Source organism: Thermochaetoides thermophila, assembly GCF_000221225.1.
Source record: "Thermochaetoides thermophila DSM 1495 unplaced genomic scaffold scf7180000011820, whole genome shotgun sequence".
Classification (NCBI taxonomy): Eukaryota; Fungi; Ascomycota; class Sordariomycetes; order Sordariales; family Chaetomiaceae; genus Thermochaetoides; species Thermochaetoides thermophila.
The window spans coordinates 3,415,973-3,432,320 of NW_006383036.1; the positions used below are offsets into that span (position 1 = coordinate 3,415,973).

Sequence of the window (16,348 nt, forward strand, 5' to 3'; positions counted from 1 at the left end):
CAGCTCCCCGAACAGCGATTGGGGGAAAAAGGAGCAAAAATCTCGAGCGCCCTACTGGAAGTGGGCATTCCAGGACAGTCTTGGCAGCGAGATGCGCGTCGCGCCAAGCCACGTCCCGCGTAAAGTGGTGAATACTGCGAACGCTGATTGGCTAGTACGCGTCAGACGCGACGGCAGCCGTTTCCGTGCTCCCAGATGAACAGCGGAGATCCATGTGTGGATGTTGGAAGGATGGACGGAAAGCGTAACGTATCCGTGGATGATGAGCTCCGAGATCATTTCGCAACAACCAACATCGCCGTTGGGCATCCTGATTTTTTTTTTTTTTTTTACATTCGGATCGCCTGATTCAGAAGGTCTATTTTTACTGATCGTCTTTGTGGATTTCCATGTGATTTTGACCTGCAAGATTGAGTTCGCAGCTTGCAGGATTTTAGACATTTTCCCGGCCAAGATCCAGCTAAACACGTTCACAGGCACAGCTTCGACTTCCCAAGCCAACTTGAAGGAAATCCACATCAACATTTCCACATCGCCTACAACATTTCTGTCGTCCTACACCCACACGGAGTTCGTGATTCAAACGCGATTCTAGCTGCAGCACTTGAAGGCTTTTGCTCAATTGCTGCTGCGGAAGAGTCTTTGATTGCGTTGGTGCACCATTTTCCAGTCGTCTGCTTCCAGCCAAAGCATCTGACGAAGGTCCATCGGACCGGACGACAACGACAAACCCTCCACCGATCCGTGATAATCCTTCTTCCATCAAAACGAAACCATCACCAACAAAATGAAGGCCACCCCGTTAATCGTCAATTGGCATCACGACAATAATAACCCCTATCCTATCTACTCTGCCCACTTCGAACCCGGCGGCAAGGGTCGCTTGGCGACCGCTGCCGGCGACAACAATGTTCGGGTATGTGCTGTCGCTTCTTCAGAAACATTAGGATACTGACCCTCCGCAGCTCTGGAAGATTGAAGAGAACGGCGATGGCCGCAAGGTTGAGTACCTAGCGACCCTCTCGAAGCACACCCAGGCCGTAAACGTTGTTCGCTGGGCGCCGAAGGGTATGTCCCTCCCAACCATCGCTGACTGCAGAACATGCTGACATCTGCAGGCGAACTGCTCGCATCTGCCGGTGATGACGGCAATGTGATTTTGTGGGTACCCTCGGAGACGCATCATCCAACCTTCGGCAGCGATGGCCTCGATGATAAAGAGACATGGCGCACGAAGCACATGTGCCGCTCGCTCGGCACCGAAATCTACGATCTTGCCTGGTCGCCCGACGCGCAGTTCTTCATCATCGGTAGTATGGATAACGTGGCGAGGATCTACAATGCGGGGACAGGTACGATTCTCCCACAGTTAGTATCTGGGCTCGCCGCTGACAGTGTTGTCTAGGCACTCTTGTGCGCCAGATCGCCGAGCACAGCCATTACGTTCAGGGTGTCGCATGGGACCCAATGAATGAGTACATTGCGACTCAGTCCTCGGACCGTTCGGTGCATATCTACTCCCTCAAGACGAAGGACGGCCAATATACCCTTTACAGCCATGACGATAAGCCGCCCAAGGTCGCGAGCCATGTCAAAGCGGACCTTCCCCCTCGTAGGATATCCCAGAGTCCAGCCCCGGATTCCGGTCACCGGGCGCTCGATTCTGTTCCGGGCGTTGCTGTTGGGTCACCAGTTCCGTCTGCTCCGGGCACACCGCAGTCGATGCCACTTCCTATGAACCCACCAAGCATGATCAGCCATAGTCGTCGGTCATCCTTTTCATCCAGGCGCTCAGCTTCGCCGGCGCCATCTATGCCGTTGCCTGCCGTGATGCCTATCGAGGCCTCTCCTAAGCCTCACCTTAATACGTCGACCCTGGGCATGAAGAATGCTAACCTCTATGCTAATGAGACTCTCACCTCCTTCTTCCGGAGACTTACCTTCACCCCTGATGGAAGCTTGCTGCTTACCCCCGCGGGGCAGTACCAGACTCAGCACCAGACTGCTGAGGGGAAGACATCCTCCGAGATCATTAACACCGTGTATATCTACAGCCGTGGTGGCATCAACAAGCCTCCTATTGCTCACCTGCCTGGGTCTAAGAAGCCATCTGTGGCGGTCAGGTGTTCTCCGGTCATCTACACCTTGAGGCAGTCGCCGCCTAAGACTCAATACATCACCATTGACACTTCGTCAGCTGAGGAGGGCGTTCCTTCGCTGCCGGAGCCCATCTCTAAACCCGAGCCGACATCGTCGATGGATCCTCCTCCTCCCCCGCCGCCGCCGCCGCCGCCAGCAGATGGGTCAACTGCTGCGGATAAGGGCCTCAGCGTGGACACCAACGCTCAGTCGGCCGGGCCGAAGTCTCAGTTCGGCCTGCCGTATCGTATGGTGTATGCCGTGGCTACCCAAGACACGGTTTTCATCTATGATACCCAGCAGAACACGCCGATTGCCGTCGTCAGCAATCTGCACTGTGCGACGTTCACTGATTTGACTTGGTAATGCCCTTGATCTACCTGCTGCAGCACGCTGATGAGAGAAACTAACATTTTTTTTTCAGGTCCAGTGACGGTCTGACCCTCTTGATCTCGTCCTCCGACGGCTTCTGCTCGACCGTATCATTTGCCCCCGGCGAGCTTGGCACTCAGTATACAGGGGAGATTGGCCCTCCCCGGGGCCCGCTGCTCGCCGGGTCCAACCACAATACTCCCACCGCGACCCCAACCTCCCTCTTTGCTCCTCCCTCGCCGTTTCCGAACGGTTCGATGCACAGGCACCGCGACTCCGGTTCCCTGACCGCCCCTTCTCCCCCCATCACAGCCTTTGTCAACCCGCGCGCCGCGTCCCCAGCCCGTTCCAACTCGGGCTCTTCCCAGGCTCCCGTGCTCAGCAACCCGCCCCTCGTTGGCGGTCAGGTGCCCAGCATCGCGGCCGCGAACTCGGGCAAGGTGATTGGCGTGCCGGTGGCTACGCCACCTGAGACGCCCAAGACTTCGTTGACGACTACAGCGGTGGCGGCACCCCCTCCTACTTCGGCTCCGTCATCGGGGACCAAGAGGGAGGGTGTTGAGGGTGCTGCGGGCGAGAAGGATGGCGCGCAGCAGCAGTCCAAGAGGAGAAGGATCGCGCCCACGCTGGTTAGTGGACTTGATGGGCAGCCTGTCTCTGGGGAGAAGAAGGAGTAATGGTGTCGGGATCAGGATGTGAGTAAAAGGAGTAAGGTGGTAATGTGTATTATGTTTGTATGACGGACGGCGTTGTAACGGCTCTTTGCTTGCTTTGGTAATGGAGGGATGGATTAGCTTCCTCAATGAGAGCGGATGACTGCTGAGGGATGCTAAGGCTCAGGTATCAATTGGGGAGAAGATACGGATATTGCAGGACGATACTGCATCATGCGGTATCAGTCCTGCTGTTAGCTTACGAGGTCTCAGTGGCTGATTGATGTTGGGCAGCTTGGGCTACGAGTGTAGGACTGGACTGGCTTCTAGTACATCGGTGCAATAACTTCGGTCGAGATACTGACATGGAGGTAAACAAACGAGAACTGGTAGTAGAAAATACACGTCTTCTATTTGTAATGAAACCTATACTTCCCCCCCTTTCCCTTCCCCCCTTTCCCTTCCCCCCCCCCCCCCTCCTCCCCCCAATCGTCTCATCCTCTTGGCCCCCGTCTTGACTTGTCTCTCTCACCGTCAGTCTCGGGGGGTCTCTCTCGGGGGGTCTCTCTCGGTTTTAGGCGGCTCAAGAAGGCGCGCCAGCTGGCTTTCGGTGGGGCTGGTTTATCTGGAATTGGGATAGCGTGGCAGCCGGATGCGGGGAGATACCCCACTTCCCCACACGAAGACTGCTGGAAGTGTGAGGGGATTGGGGGAGAGTTCCTGGGAGGATCCACTAGGGATATCTTATCACTTACATGCGCTGGCCGGTTTGGGGGGAATATGAAGGATTGGAGCCCCGGAATGGGGATTTGGGTTGTCAGTATCTCCAGCGATTTGCTCTACCTTGATAAACTGGAGGGGATTTGATTTGATTGGAGTGCTTTGCCTGAAGGAGTGAGCGGTCGTACAGGGTATCACCAGCACGAGGTCGGCGTTGAACAACCACGTCTTCTGACTTTAGTTCAATTCAGCGACCCAGCCTTCGCCTTTCTCCTCTCCAATTTAGCAGCAACACCATAGATACCACTGTTGAGCACCGCCAAAGACAGGACAACCAACATGTCCATCCTAATCTCCTACCTACATCACCGGCGGGACTGGTAACCCCCTTCTTCCCTCCCCCTCTCCCATCTCTCCCCTAACTAACCCCGCGCTCCCTTCCCAAACAGCCGCCTAAAGCAGTCTCAACGCTCCTCAACAATCTCCTCCCTCCCCGCGATCTACCACACCCCCCTCTCCGATTCCGACAAATCCATCATCACGTCCCCCATCGCTTCCCTCGTCGCGGGCATCCACGCCGGCACCACCTCCCCCCTCTCGGTCCTCCATGCCTATGGCAAGCTCGCGGTTAAAGCACACGCTAGAACGAACTGCCTTACCGAGGTGATGATTTCCGATGCGGAGAAGTGGGCTGAAGGCGACCGCGAGAAAGGAGGGGTGAACCTCAAGGGGCCGTTGGCTGGCATCCCGGTTTCATTGAAGGATACGATTGTTGTAGGCGGGTATGACACGACGGTGGGGTATTCCTCTTTTGTGGGGAATAAAACAACACAGGATGGGGCGATTGTGAGGCTGCTGAAGGATCTTGGGGCGGTGCCGTATGTCAAGACCAACTTGCCGATTACGTTACTCTCCTTTGAGAGTACGAATGCTGTCTGGGGGCGCTGTGTCAATCCTCACAACCCGGCGTACTCCCCCGGCGGGAGCACAGGAGGGGAGGCCGCGCTTCTCGCGATGGGAGGACGAATCGGTGTCGGCTCTGACGTAGCAGGCAGCGTGCGTCTTCCCGCACACTGGAGCGGATGCTATAGTTTGAGGTGTTCCACAGGCCGCTGGCCGAAGGCGGGGATTTGCACCAGCATGCCTGGACAAGAAGGGGTGCCAAGCGTATATAGTCCAATGGCGAGGACGCTGGATGATTTGAGGTATTTTGTGCGGGCTGTGCTGGATGAGGGGACACAGGTGTGGAGGTACGATCATAGTGTGCATCCCTTGCCATGGCGTGACTCTTTTGAAAAGGATGTCCTCCAGGAGAGGAGAAGGCTCAAGGTGGGGGTTTTAAGAACGGATGGCGTGGTTGACCCGTCTCCGGCGTGTGTGCGGGCGCTGGGGATGGTTGAGGAGGCGCTAAAGAGGGAGGGATGTGAGGTTGTGACGGTGGAGGGGGCGCCGGATATGTACGAAGGGTTGAGGCTGGCCAGTCTTTTGTTGAATGCGGACGGGTGCCAGATGTTTGAGTCGTTTAGACGTTGGGGGGAGTGGAACGATCCTGGGGCAAGGCAGATGCGGAGGTTGGCTTCTCTGTGGGCGCCGCTAAGGTATATTTATTACCTTTGGGTGAGGTATGTAAGGAGCGATCAGGTGTGGGCTGGGTTGGTCAGGCATTGGAGCCCCAAGTCGGCGTTTGAGAACTGGAAGCTGGTCATGCAGAGGGAGGCTTATAGGGCGAAATGGTTTGAGTATTGGAACAGCCAGGGGTTTGACGCGATCATTGCGCCGCCGAATGCGACGCCTGCGCTACCGCATGATGCGATGAAGGATGCGGTTAGTAGTTGTGGGTATACGTTTTTGTTCAACTTGGTGAGTGACCAGCTTCTATCCTCTGTCTATCTAAGCTCTTGAGCATCATGCTGACTGGATCAGCTCGACTACTCGGCAGGCGTTCTTCCCGTCACCCGCGTCGACAAGGAACTTGACGCGCTGCCGGCATCGTTCAAGCTCAGGAATCTGAACGGCGTCGCGCAAGGGGCCTACAAGCACTACAAGGCGGATCGCATGCACGGGCTGCCGGTCGGCGTGCAGGTTGTCTGCCGCCGGCTGGAGGAGGAGAAGGTCCTGGCGGTGATGCAGAGAATTGAGGACGGGCTTGGGGAAGAAAAGTATAAGTTGATGAGTCTGGACGAGCTGGATTAGACTGAGAGAGGTTCAGGGGTGTCCTGTTTTCTCTTCTCAGGGTCAGAGGCTAGACCGGGTGAAGGTAGTGGGGGCAATGACTGCATGAATCTATGCTTTTGACATGTTGTATGATTCCAAGCCAGAATTGCTTCAATCAATCGGCCTCACCGTAGACACCGCACGCGTTAGTTGTCTGATGATGATGAATCAAAGCTAGGAGCTTACTTCCTTCTTGGTCGATCGTATTGATGGTATTCGTCTGTTGCACAATTCTAGGCGCCGATGTCGGCGCTGGGCCGGGTCGAAGGATGGGGGGCCTGCGGTCGAGTTGAGGCTGGTGCCAGGGTGTTGAAGTGACAACACTGGATCAAAATGGCATATAAGTGGTAGGAACTTCCAGGGAGCGTGTGCCTGCGCTGTACATTCAGGCAGAACTTCGAAGACAAATTTTCTGAAGTGCGTACGTTGACTTGGACTTTATCGGGACACAAATCCATCAACCCAAGTTTCTACGGAGAATCCCACCAGGGCAATACAACTTACACTTGCTACACAACAATGGCAGCTGCTTCAAACACCAAAGATCACTGGTCCTCAGAGGTATCCCTCCCGTTTGCTTTTTTTTTTTTTGGGAGGAGCATAAAATTATGCTGACGGTATAACCAGGCTTACCAGAACGCCGCTTCGTTCGTCCCCAAGCTGGCAACCAAGATCGTGCAATGGCTCGACCCCCAACCTAACGACGTCGTTCTCGACATTGGCTGTGGAGGTAAGTTGTCCCCAACCATCATCCCTCCCAGCACATGACTCACCTATTATTTGGATGGTGTCCTCTCTGTCGATATCGGCCGCATCACCGCCAAGCTCCACGGTGTTGATAGCTCCCCTTCTATGATTGAGGCCGCCAGAAAAAAAGCTACTGAGGCTGGGCTGGAGGAGAGATGTTCCTTCGAAAGTAGGGCCCTTCCCCTTTCTCCTTTCACCCATCTTCTGAAACTAAACCCTGTGAAACTCGCAGTCCTTGACGCAAATAAACTTCACCCTGTCCCCACCCAGTACAAAAGAGCCTTCACCAAAGCCTTCTCCAACGCCGCGCTCCACTGGATTTTACGTTCTGAAGAGACGCGTGAGGCTGTCTTCCGCGGCGTGAGAGACTCCCTCGTTGACAATGGGACCTTTGCCTTCGAGATGGGCGGGCTGGGGAATGTCGCTGAGATGAGGGCTGCGCTGCTGGGCGCTGTGGCTAGGAGGGTGGGGATTGAGAAGGCTAGGGAGGCGGATCCATGGTTTTTCCCTGACGAGAAGTGGTATGTTCCTCCTAAGCACTCATGTAATGCTTGTTCTTGGAGGGCTAACGAAGCACAGGATTACGGATATGCTTGAAAGTAAGGTTGGAGGCTGGAAGGTTGAGAAGGTAGAGAGGGAGTGGAGGCCTACTGTTGCGGATAAGGGGGGTGTTGAGGCTTGGGTGAAGCTCATGGGAGCTAACTTTTTTGACGCTGTGCCGGAGGGTGAGAGGCAGGAGGTTGTGAGGGAAGTGGTTGACGTGCTGAATGAAGTCTGCAAGATTCCGGAAGGGGGGCATATCATAAATTATGTGCGGTTACGAGTCCTCGCAAGGAAGGTCGCGGGTCAGGACTTGAATAAGGGCGAGTGAGGTGAAGGTAACAATGAGGTCGAGGAACTTGAGGAAGTCAGTCAGTTGAAGTGTAGTTAAGAAAAGAAAACAAATAAAAATACACAATTTTGTGTAAAATACCAATAAATCATATGACTAGCCGGATAAAGTAGTACCTTAACGGCCAATCAGGGCCACCAACTGCGGGGCATGATGCGATAAGGATAAGGATAAGGATAAGGACCAAAGCCAAGGCGTTGACCCGATAAAGACGGATTTTCAACCCGTCACCACTCACGTCAACATCGTTGGGCGTCAAAGCTTGCTTTCTTCGAGTCTCAAGCTTTGTACTGCTGTTGGATGCAGTAAAACTTGAAGCGACACGGGAGCAGTTGCCCAGCATGTCTGCAGACGACCAGGCCTTCCTGGACGTGGTATGTGTGATACTCTGACTCCTCGTCATCGTCCTCGTTCCTCACTTTCACTGTTGTCCTCACTTTCGTCCAGCATCATCAACCCTGTCCAACTCAAGCTTCAAGAGACCCAACACTGACTCTCACACTTCTCAGCTAGCTTCCATCCCCCAGGAGTTCCGCAAGTACACCGATGAGGTGGCCAGCTTCGTGGACAAGCACGTCGACCAGATCGCCGGTGCTTTGAGGGAAGTTGTTAGAGACACCCTCGCCAATGCAACATGGCTCCCCGAGCAGTTCCGTCCGGCGCCCCCGCCACCGGCCCCCATCATTACCGTGCCCGTCTCATTCCTTGAGCGTATTCAAAACTGGGTGGCCCGGCACAAGATCTTGGTCGGCGTCATCGCAGTAACCTCGGGCTATGTCGCCTACCGCACCTATCGCAGCACGGCGTCTTGGCGCAAGAAGCGCCGTGCCCGTCGCGCACGCAATGGCGGCCGCATGGAGGTAGTCGTGATCGCCGGCTCGCCCGCCCTGCCGCTGACTCGGTCGCTAGCGCTCGATATGGAGCGGAAGGGATTCATCGTCTTCGTCGTCTGTAACGGCCACGACGACGAAACCATGGTCCAGAACCTCTCGCGCCCAGACATCCGCCCGCTGACTCTCGATATTACCAATCCTACGGCTGCTGGGGCCTCGATTGATAGCTTTGCTCGCTACTTGCAGGCGCCGCATGCTGCTATCCCAAATGGCAAGCGGTACCATCTCCAGTTCAAGGCCGTCATCCTTATCCCCTCGCTCAACTACACCACCTCCCCGATCGCCACCATCCCGCCGTCCAGCTTCGCCGACCTTTTCAACACTCACCTGCTGCAGCCCATCCTTACCATCCAGGCTTTCTTGCCTCTTCTAACCGCCCGTCTCGGGCCCCCTCCCTCTGCCAACACCAAAGAGCAAACCAGCTCTATCACCACCAACAGCTCCCAGTCCCCTACTGACCTCCCCTCCACCACCCCCAAAGTCCTCGTTTTCACCCCATCCATCATCTCCTCCATCAACCCCCCCTTCCACGCCCCCGAAGCAACAGTCTGCTCGGCCCTGACAGCATTCACCGAAGTCCTAACCGCCGAGCTGCGCCCCCTCGGCATCCCCGTCACCCACGTACAACTCGGCACCTTCGACTTTTCGGGTTTTACGCCCGCGGCACAATCCCGCCTGCTCCGCGAAAACAACCGCAACGTCGACGAATGGCCCGACTCGGCGCGCCACGCGTACGGCAAGAATTACGTGTCCCAGAGCGAGTCGGCTATTAGTGCGGGGCGGATTAGGGGACTCAGGGGGTCGTCACTGAAGGAGTTGCATAATGCCGTGTTTGATGTCATCGATGGGAGTATCACCAGCGGGACGGTGAGGGTTGGCCTGGGGGCGAGTGTGTATGGGTTCGTGGGGAGGTGGGTACCGAGGGGGTTGGTGGCTTGGATGATGGGGATTAGGAGGGTTGATGAGCTTAAGGAGTGGCAGGGGAATGGGACGACAGGAAAAGAGTTGAAATTGGCTAGTCCGCGGTCAAGAGTTGGTTCGCCGCGGTCGGTGAGCGGAAGCTCGAGCTCGAGCTCGAGTGATGCTGAGGTTGAGGATGGCGGGTCGTTTGTTACCGTGCCTACGGCGATGGGGCATGCGGAAGCAAATGTTTGGAAGGAGAGTTAAGATAGGGAAGGATTTTTTTTTTCTGTTGTGGGTGTCTTGGGATTGGGTTACAATTGGTTAGTATCGGGCTTGAGAAATCAAAATGGGTGGCTGTTTGTATATATGATTGGTATGGTTGGTCTCCTCTCTTAGTGCACACAAGTTCATACGATTTCGGGAAACTAGAAGCATGATTAATGTCATGAGACTACCTGGCCATGACTTTTCTCCCTGGATATCAATCTTCCCCTTTATCGTCAAGATATACCATGCCCAATCAATGCTTCCCCCTCCATCTACCCCCCTTCCCTCTCCACCTACCGCCTCTCCCAAAGCGATCCTTATGTCTCCCACCCTCATGCCGCTCCCTCTCCCTCTCCCCTCTCCGTCCTCTCCCTCTCTTCCCGCTCCCTAGCCTCCCGCTCCTTCTCCTTCTCCTTCTCATCCTGCTGCCCACTTACCTGCCCCTGTTGCTGCTGCCCCTCTGTCCCAGCATTATCCTTCTTCTCCTCCTTCCCCATCAACTTCTCTAACTCCTTATCCCCGACCCACTTCGGATGCGCCCCCTCTTTACACGCCTTCCCCTCGGGACAAAACCCGGCCAGATAATACGGACACATTTTCCGCTTAACATGCTTCTTATCACACTTGGGCCCGGCGGGACAAAACCCCCTTTCGTACGCCGGACACGGGGGCACCCTCGAGGAGGGGTCGATGTGCAAGTAGAGGCACTCATCCCCGTTGCTGCAGTACCCGTTGCGAACAAAAAAGTTGCACTCGGGCATCTTGCGCAGGTTGTACTCGTGCAGGAACTCACACGTCTCGCCTTTCTTGCAGAGCGCGCGGAGCCAGTGCTTGCATACCAAAGAGCCAAACCCGCCGCCGCCGCCGCCAGTTCCAGTTTGGGGGTCTTTGCCGTTGTTGGCATTGGCGGTAGACGGGAGGAGGGTGTGGCGCTCGGGACAGTGGGATTTAAGTGGGCAGGAGCCGGTTTGGTAGGCTTTGCAGACTGGGCGGTCGGCGGGGAGGGAGTGTTGGTAGGTTTTCTGCAGGAAGGGTGTGAAGGTGAAGGTGTAGGTTGGGTGAGTTCGGGCAAGGAGGTGGGCGGCCATGGGGTTGGGCCCTGTTGGAGGGGGAGATGTGGTCGTCGCCATGGTTGAGGGTTGTGGTTCCTTTTCCGCTGAATAGTTGTTGTTGTGAAGATTTTGAGAAGTTTTTTGATTGTTAAAATTCGAGTTTGCGCGGTTGATTCCTCACAAATTGCGATGTTGATGTGTGGTTGGAAACGTTGTGTGGTGTTGTTGGCGGCGATGATGAAATCTAGAGGTTTTGATTTCAAAGTCGAGTTGAAGTTGAGGGTCGCGTTGCGCTTCGCGCCTCGATACGCCAAGCGATGCCAAGACATTTGACAGCGGCTCACCGAGGGGCCACGGTGAGTAGCCAATCAAGGCTCACATTTACGGATGTACTTCATACCTCGGCTCGGTATTTGCCCCGCTACGTCGCTCTTGCTTGGCCGGCTCCGTATAAGAGAGCCCGGTTATACAAGTCCGGCCGTTTGATCATCTCATCGCTGCAGACATTATCTTGGAGTTGGTATTTGTATTTCCTTGCACCTCTGCTACCGGAGCCATCCAAAAAAAATATAATCCGTTGATTTGTTTCTGTGGCATCTGTTCACTCAAGCAAGATGAGAGGCATCCAGATCAAGGAGTATGTTAAGGTGTGTCTCTACGTGTTTAACTCCTTCAGCGCAACCTTAATCATCAGACATGACCAGATGAGCTGACAACAGCAGGGCCCCCATGAGCTCAAGGTCACCGACTTGCCGGACCCTGTTCCCAAGGACGATGAGTACCTGATCGAGGTGCATGCGGCGGCGACCAACTTCTTCGACATCTTGCAGATCCAGGGCAAATACCAGTTGCAGCCGCGTACGCCTACTTTACACTAACTTTTACCTTGATGAAGAGAGCTAACTATTCTACCAGCCTTCCCCTGGATCTCGGGCGCCGAGTTCGCCGGCGTGGTGCTCGCCACGCCCAAGAACTCCAAGAACCCCAAGTTCCCCGTGGGCTCGCGCGTCTTTGGAGCCACCCAGGGCGCCTATGCTACCAAGTGCGTGGCCAAGGAGGTCAGCATGCTACCCGTGCCCGAGGGCTGGTCCTTCGAGGAGGCTGCTGGCCTGTTCGTGACTGCTCCTACTAGCTACGGTGCGCTGGTTGTGCGTGCCGGTGTCAAGGCGGGTGATTGGGTGCTGGTCCATGCTGCTGCTGGTGGTGTTGGTCTCGCTGCTGTGCAGGGTGAGTGATACTTCACGATTCTTCAAAAGAGAGGATGCTAAGGTCCGCAGTCGCCAAAGCCTTCGGGGCAACGGTCATCGCAACAGCAGGCACCAAACGCAAACTGGACGTTGCAAAGTCCTACGGCGCCGACTACGTCATCGACTACCGCGACGCGAGCTGGCCCGACCGGGTCAAGAAGCTGACCAAGGGCCGCGGCGTCGACATTGTCTACGACCCGGTCGGCGTCGTCGACAAGAGCACCAAGTGCATCGCCTGGAACGGGCGCATCCTGATCGTCGGTTTTGCCGCTGGAACCATCGAGAAGGTCGCCATGAACAAGGTGCTACTTAAGAACATCTCCCTGGTTGGCATTCACTGGGGCCAGTACGCCAACTTTGAGCCGCAGACTGTGCCGGTTGTCTGGGAGGGGATCATGAAGTTGATCAAGGAGGGCAAGTTCAGGCCGACTGTGTTCACTGATAAGAAGTTTGTTGGGCTCGAGACTGTGGGTGAGGCTCTTAAGTCACTTGGCGGGCGGGAGACATGGGGCAAGGTGGTGGTGAAGGTGCCGCAAGGACAGAGCAAGCTGTGAATGCGAGGAGAGTCGGGCTGATCGAACCGTTGAGTTACTTGGGATTTTGAATGACCCACTTTTGTATCTACCGCTGTTAGCCTCTGTAATAAACCCTAACCCTGAGCTCTCGGCGTCCCTCGGAGGACCCTGCTCGGTCCATCATTGCCCGACTGCCCCCCTTTGCCCCTCGACCCCTCGAGTTTGCCCCTCTCAGCGATTTCGGATCAACCCCACGTCCACGCGCCCCGCGTGCCCCTGGTTTTATTTTACGTAGCAGAACGCGCCGAGGCGATCGCCGCAGAAGAATTTCGACGCTTAACAAGAAGTTAGCGGGAGCCCCATCACGTTTTCCCTTCCCCACGCCGTCCCGGTTTATACGTAGCCTTCCTTCTACGCTGTTTCATTAGACGTAATCTTTTCAACCACCGTCAAGCTGTTCTCCTCAACGGTTCGCCGCGCTCTTCGCTCCAGCGCTACCGGCCTGTCCATCGCTGCCGCTGCTGTCACTTCCTCGCACCGCAGCCAGCCCCTCCAGTCCGAGATCAAGAGCCTCCAGAACGTCGGCAAGCGGAAGATGCATAGCAAGGTCGTTATTATCGGCTCTGGCCCTGCTGCCCACACCGCGGCTATCTACTTGGCTCGCGCCGAGCTGAAGCGTACACGCCTCCCCCCCCCCAAATATATTGGTTCCAGACAGACAGTAGTCTAACAGTCCCCAGCCGTCCTTTACGAAGGCTTCATGGCCAACGGCATCGCAGCAGGCGGCCAACTCACCACTACGACGGAAGTCGAGAACTTCCCTGGCTTTCCGGAGGGCGTTACAGGCCAGGAGCTCATGGAGAAGATGCGCAACCAGTCTGAGCGCTTCGGCACTGTGATCATTAGCGAGACTGTCGCCAAGCTCGACCTCTCCAAGCGCCCCTTCGAGTACGCCACCGAGTGGTCCCCCGACGACATCCACACCGCCGACGCCGTCATCCTGGCCACCGGCGCCTCCGCCAAACGTCTTGGTTTGCCTGGTGAGGAGAAGTACTGGCAGAATGGTATTTCCGCGTGCGCCGTGTGTGACGGGGCGGTGCCGATCTTCCGGAATAAACCACTTGTTGTGATTGGCGGGGGTGATTCCGCTGCTGAGGAAGCTCTCTTCCTCACCAAGTATGGCAGCCATGTTACGGTACTGGTGCGCCGCGATAAGCTGCGTGCTAGTGCTGTCATGGCCAAGCGTCTGTTGAGCCATCCCAAGATCACGGTGCGCTTTAATACCGTCGGTGTCGAGGTCAAGGGCGATGAGAATGGCCTGATGAGCCACTTGGTTGTCCGCGACACCCTCACTGGCAAGGAAGAAACCATGGAGGCCAACGGCCTGTTCTATGCCATTGGCCATGAGCCGGCCACTTCGCTCGTCAAGGGCCAGCTTGAGCTGGACGCCGATGGCTATGTCGTTACCAAGCCGGGGACCACGCTTACTAGTGTGCCGGGTGTGTTTGCGGCCGGTGATGTGCAGGATAAGAGGTATCGCCAGGCGATTACTAGTGCAGGTATGTGACTCTCAAGCTGTAGTTTGCCCATGCAGATGAGTTCTGTTGTTCAGGGCTAATTCGGATTCACTTACAGGAACTGGCTGCATGGCGGCCTTGGACGCGGAGAAGTATCTGGCTGAACTGGAGGAGAGCCAGGAAGAGACGAAGGCAGCCAACGGCAACTTGTGATGGATGACTTTGATTGCATGACGGGAGTTTGTTGAGACGATACCGGTACGGATCACTGGATAGACTTGCATTGTTAGCGATACCTGTTGGCTCAGTCATGAATAGAGGCATCCACACTGCACGGTGCTGCTCCTGGACTGTTGATCATCAGAGACGTTTTGGTAGAGTCTATGGCTTGTCGGCAAGACGGTTGGCTACCCCACCGGTTTGCTTCACCCCCCGTTTGCTCAAGCACACACGTCACCTCCGGATCCCATCCCCCGCGTTTGAAGGTTGATCGTTTGCTTCACAGAATGACTGGGCATATCCATCTCCCAAACGCTGACTCCACTCCTCTATCACCTGCACCCCGGTTCTTGATCGACGTCGTGGGCCTCAGCACGGGCGGTGCGAAATGCAACTTTGACCTGAGCCGCTTGATGGCCATTCCTACGCAGCTGGACCGCGGAGAGTGAAGATTGCTGTCCACGAACGAGGATATAAGACCTGTTCAGCTCTCATCGTGCCCCTGATTCTTTGGCCCTTATCATCTTCAGCTTTACCTTCACTACCAGTATCTACTCACTTACGAGCCCATCTCTACGACAGATCTCATTCCGACAACATATCTGGCCGGGGTTACTCCTATAAGTCCTCCGGCATCAATAGCCGGGTACACTAACCCCCCTCTCCTATCCCCTGCCCTACCTCATACTAACCGACCCCTATCCAGGGCAACCACTACTGCGGCCCGTGATTATGGCAACGGCTCCAATGCTTATCACTATTCCAACCGGTTTACTTTCCCCCGTCCCCCCTTGAAGACCTCCTCTGGACTATGGGATGAATAAAGAGCTGACTGTATGGTAAGCGACGGCTCGTACTACTACTCCAACCACAACGGCAGCACCTACTACAACAACGGCCAGGGCAGGTACCACTATACTTCGCCTAGTGGTGTGAGGTATTATGGGACCACGTCTGGTTTATCGTCGGGATCCTCGTCGAAGGGCTCGTAGAAGTGAGAGGGTGATGTCTGGTGGGATGTTTTAGGTTAAAGGAAGGGTTGAGAAGAAAGGGGTGACCTTAGAGAGGTGGTTAGAGATGAGTGGTTTAGACATGAACTGATGACTTACGACGTTTGGTTATTAGTAAACGATCAACTGAGCGCATGTCACATGCCTGTTGAACTTGCCATTTGGTTAACAGTCACGATCACAGAGGCAAGGAGAGGTGGCCCGCTCAGGCCTGCCACATGTGTGGATGGCTTCGACTTACACCGCCGTAACTCAAGCCAAGTTTCCATTTTTGACATAGTTTTCCACTGTTCGGGCGCTTGTTATGGCGTTGCTCTCCTAGCCCTATGTTTGCCAGATGCCTCGGACATGTTTAGGCCTTAGGGGACATGAGCCGTCACTCGTCAAGGATGACGTGTAGTCACGCGCCTCTACCAACGTCGAGCGGAAATATGTCTTAAATATCCAGCTTTCTTCCACACTCGCCTTCAATATACACGACCTTCTTCAAGGAGTATTGACAACCCTGCCCCTCAACCCTTAAAGCTTCCCTGAAGACATGGCCTGCGATAGGGATCTCGTCTGCTTAGAAATGGTGCCAAGCGGGGCTTCAGAAAGATACAACAGAGCAGGCGCCGAATCCTCAGACACTTAGCTACTTCCTAATTGCCATCGAACAGTTGGTAGCAAATAATAGGTCCTTGGAAAGTATATGTGTGATATATGTTGCTTGGTGGAACATGATGAGAATCCCCGGTGATACTCTGCCTGAATACTCACAAAAAAAAAAAACAAGGGGCTCCAATGTCTCCAAGAACTGTCATTTACGGCCACCGACATCATTTCCCACGGAGTTTCCGTAAAGATTATGGAAGCTTGTGCAGTAAACTTCCAACTTCATGGTGGTTTTTGAGGTCGGGAGTCGTCAATGTGTTTGTAATCAGACACAGTGGGGCTCTGGTGAGGCCCGAAATGAGTATCAATGGCGATTGGATTCGCAGCTCACTTC

At 55.2% G+C, this 16,348-nt stretch overlaps 5 protein-coding genes across 5 annotated transcripts; 4 read left to right on the forward strand and 1 right to left on the reverse strand.

Annotated features, from left to right (window-relative positions):
- Window positions 1-787: 787 nt before the first annotated feature.
- Window positions 788-3,188, forward strand: CTHT_0059200 (chromatin assembly factor 1-like protein; the record flags this gene model as incomplete). The annotated part of the gene is made up of 5 exons (XM_006696176.1): window positions 788-916; window positions 966-1,068; window positions 1,119-1,352; window positions 1,406-2,501; window positions 2,564-3,188. 5 exons carry the CDS (start codon window positions 788-790, stop codon window positions 3,186-3,188), a joined length of 2,187 nt encoding a protein of 728 aa, XP_006696239.1.
- A 1,035-nt stretch (window positions 3,189-4,223) lies between these two features.
- Window positions 4,224-6,077, forward strand: CTHT_0059210 (carbon-nitrogen ligase-like protein; the record flags this gene model as incomplete). Its single annotated transcript, XM_006696177.1, has 3 exons — window positions 4,224-4,264; window positions 4,334-5,708; window positions 5,808-6,077. 3 exons carry the CDS (start codon window positions 4,224-4,226, stop codon window positions 6,075-6,077), a joined length of 1,686 nt encoding a protein of 561 aa, XP_006696240.1.
- Window positions 6,078-6,617: 540 nt separating this feature from the next.
- On the forward strand, window positions 6,618-9,797 carry CTHT_0059220 (uncharacterized protein; the record flags this gene model as incomplete). Its single annotated transcript, XM_006696178.1, has 6 exons — window positions 6,618-6,659; window positions 6,726-6,828; window positions 7,078-7,366; window positions 7,425-7,570; window positions 8,044-8,111; window positions 8,247-9,797. The coding sequence occupies 6 exons, from the start codon at window positions 6,618-6,620 to the stop codon at window positions 9,795-9,797; spliced, it is 2,199 nt and encodes a 732-aa protein (XP_006696241.1).
- Window positions 9,798-10,132: 335 nt separating this feature from the next.
- Window positions 10,133-10,930, reverse strand: CTHT_0059230 (putative mRNA 3'-end processing protein; the record flags this gene model as incomplete). Its single annotated transcript, XM_006696179.1, has 1 exon — window positions 10,133-10,930. One exon carries the CDS (start codon window positions 10,928-10,930, stop codon window positions 10,133-10,135), a length of 798 nt encoding a protein of 265 aa, XP_006696242.1.
- A 536-nt stretch (window positions 10,931-11,466) lies between these two features.
- On the forward strand, window positions 11,467-14,344 carry CTHT_0059240 (thioredoxin reductase-like protein; the record flags this gene model as incomplete). The annotated part of the gene is made up of 7 exons (XM_006696180.1): window positions 11,467-11,499; window positions 11,575-11,710; window positions 11,768-12,079; window positions 12,130-12,570; window positions 13,043-13,291; window positions 13,355-14,173; window positions 14,250-14,344. 7 exons carry the CDS (start codon window positions 11,467-11,469, stop codon window positions 14,342-14,344), a joined length of 2,085 nt encoding a protein of 694 aa, XP_006696243.1.
- Between the last annotated feature and the right edge of the window lie 2,004 nt (window positions 14,345-16,348).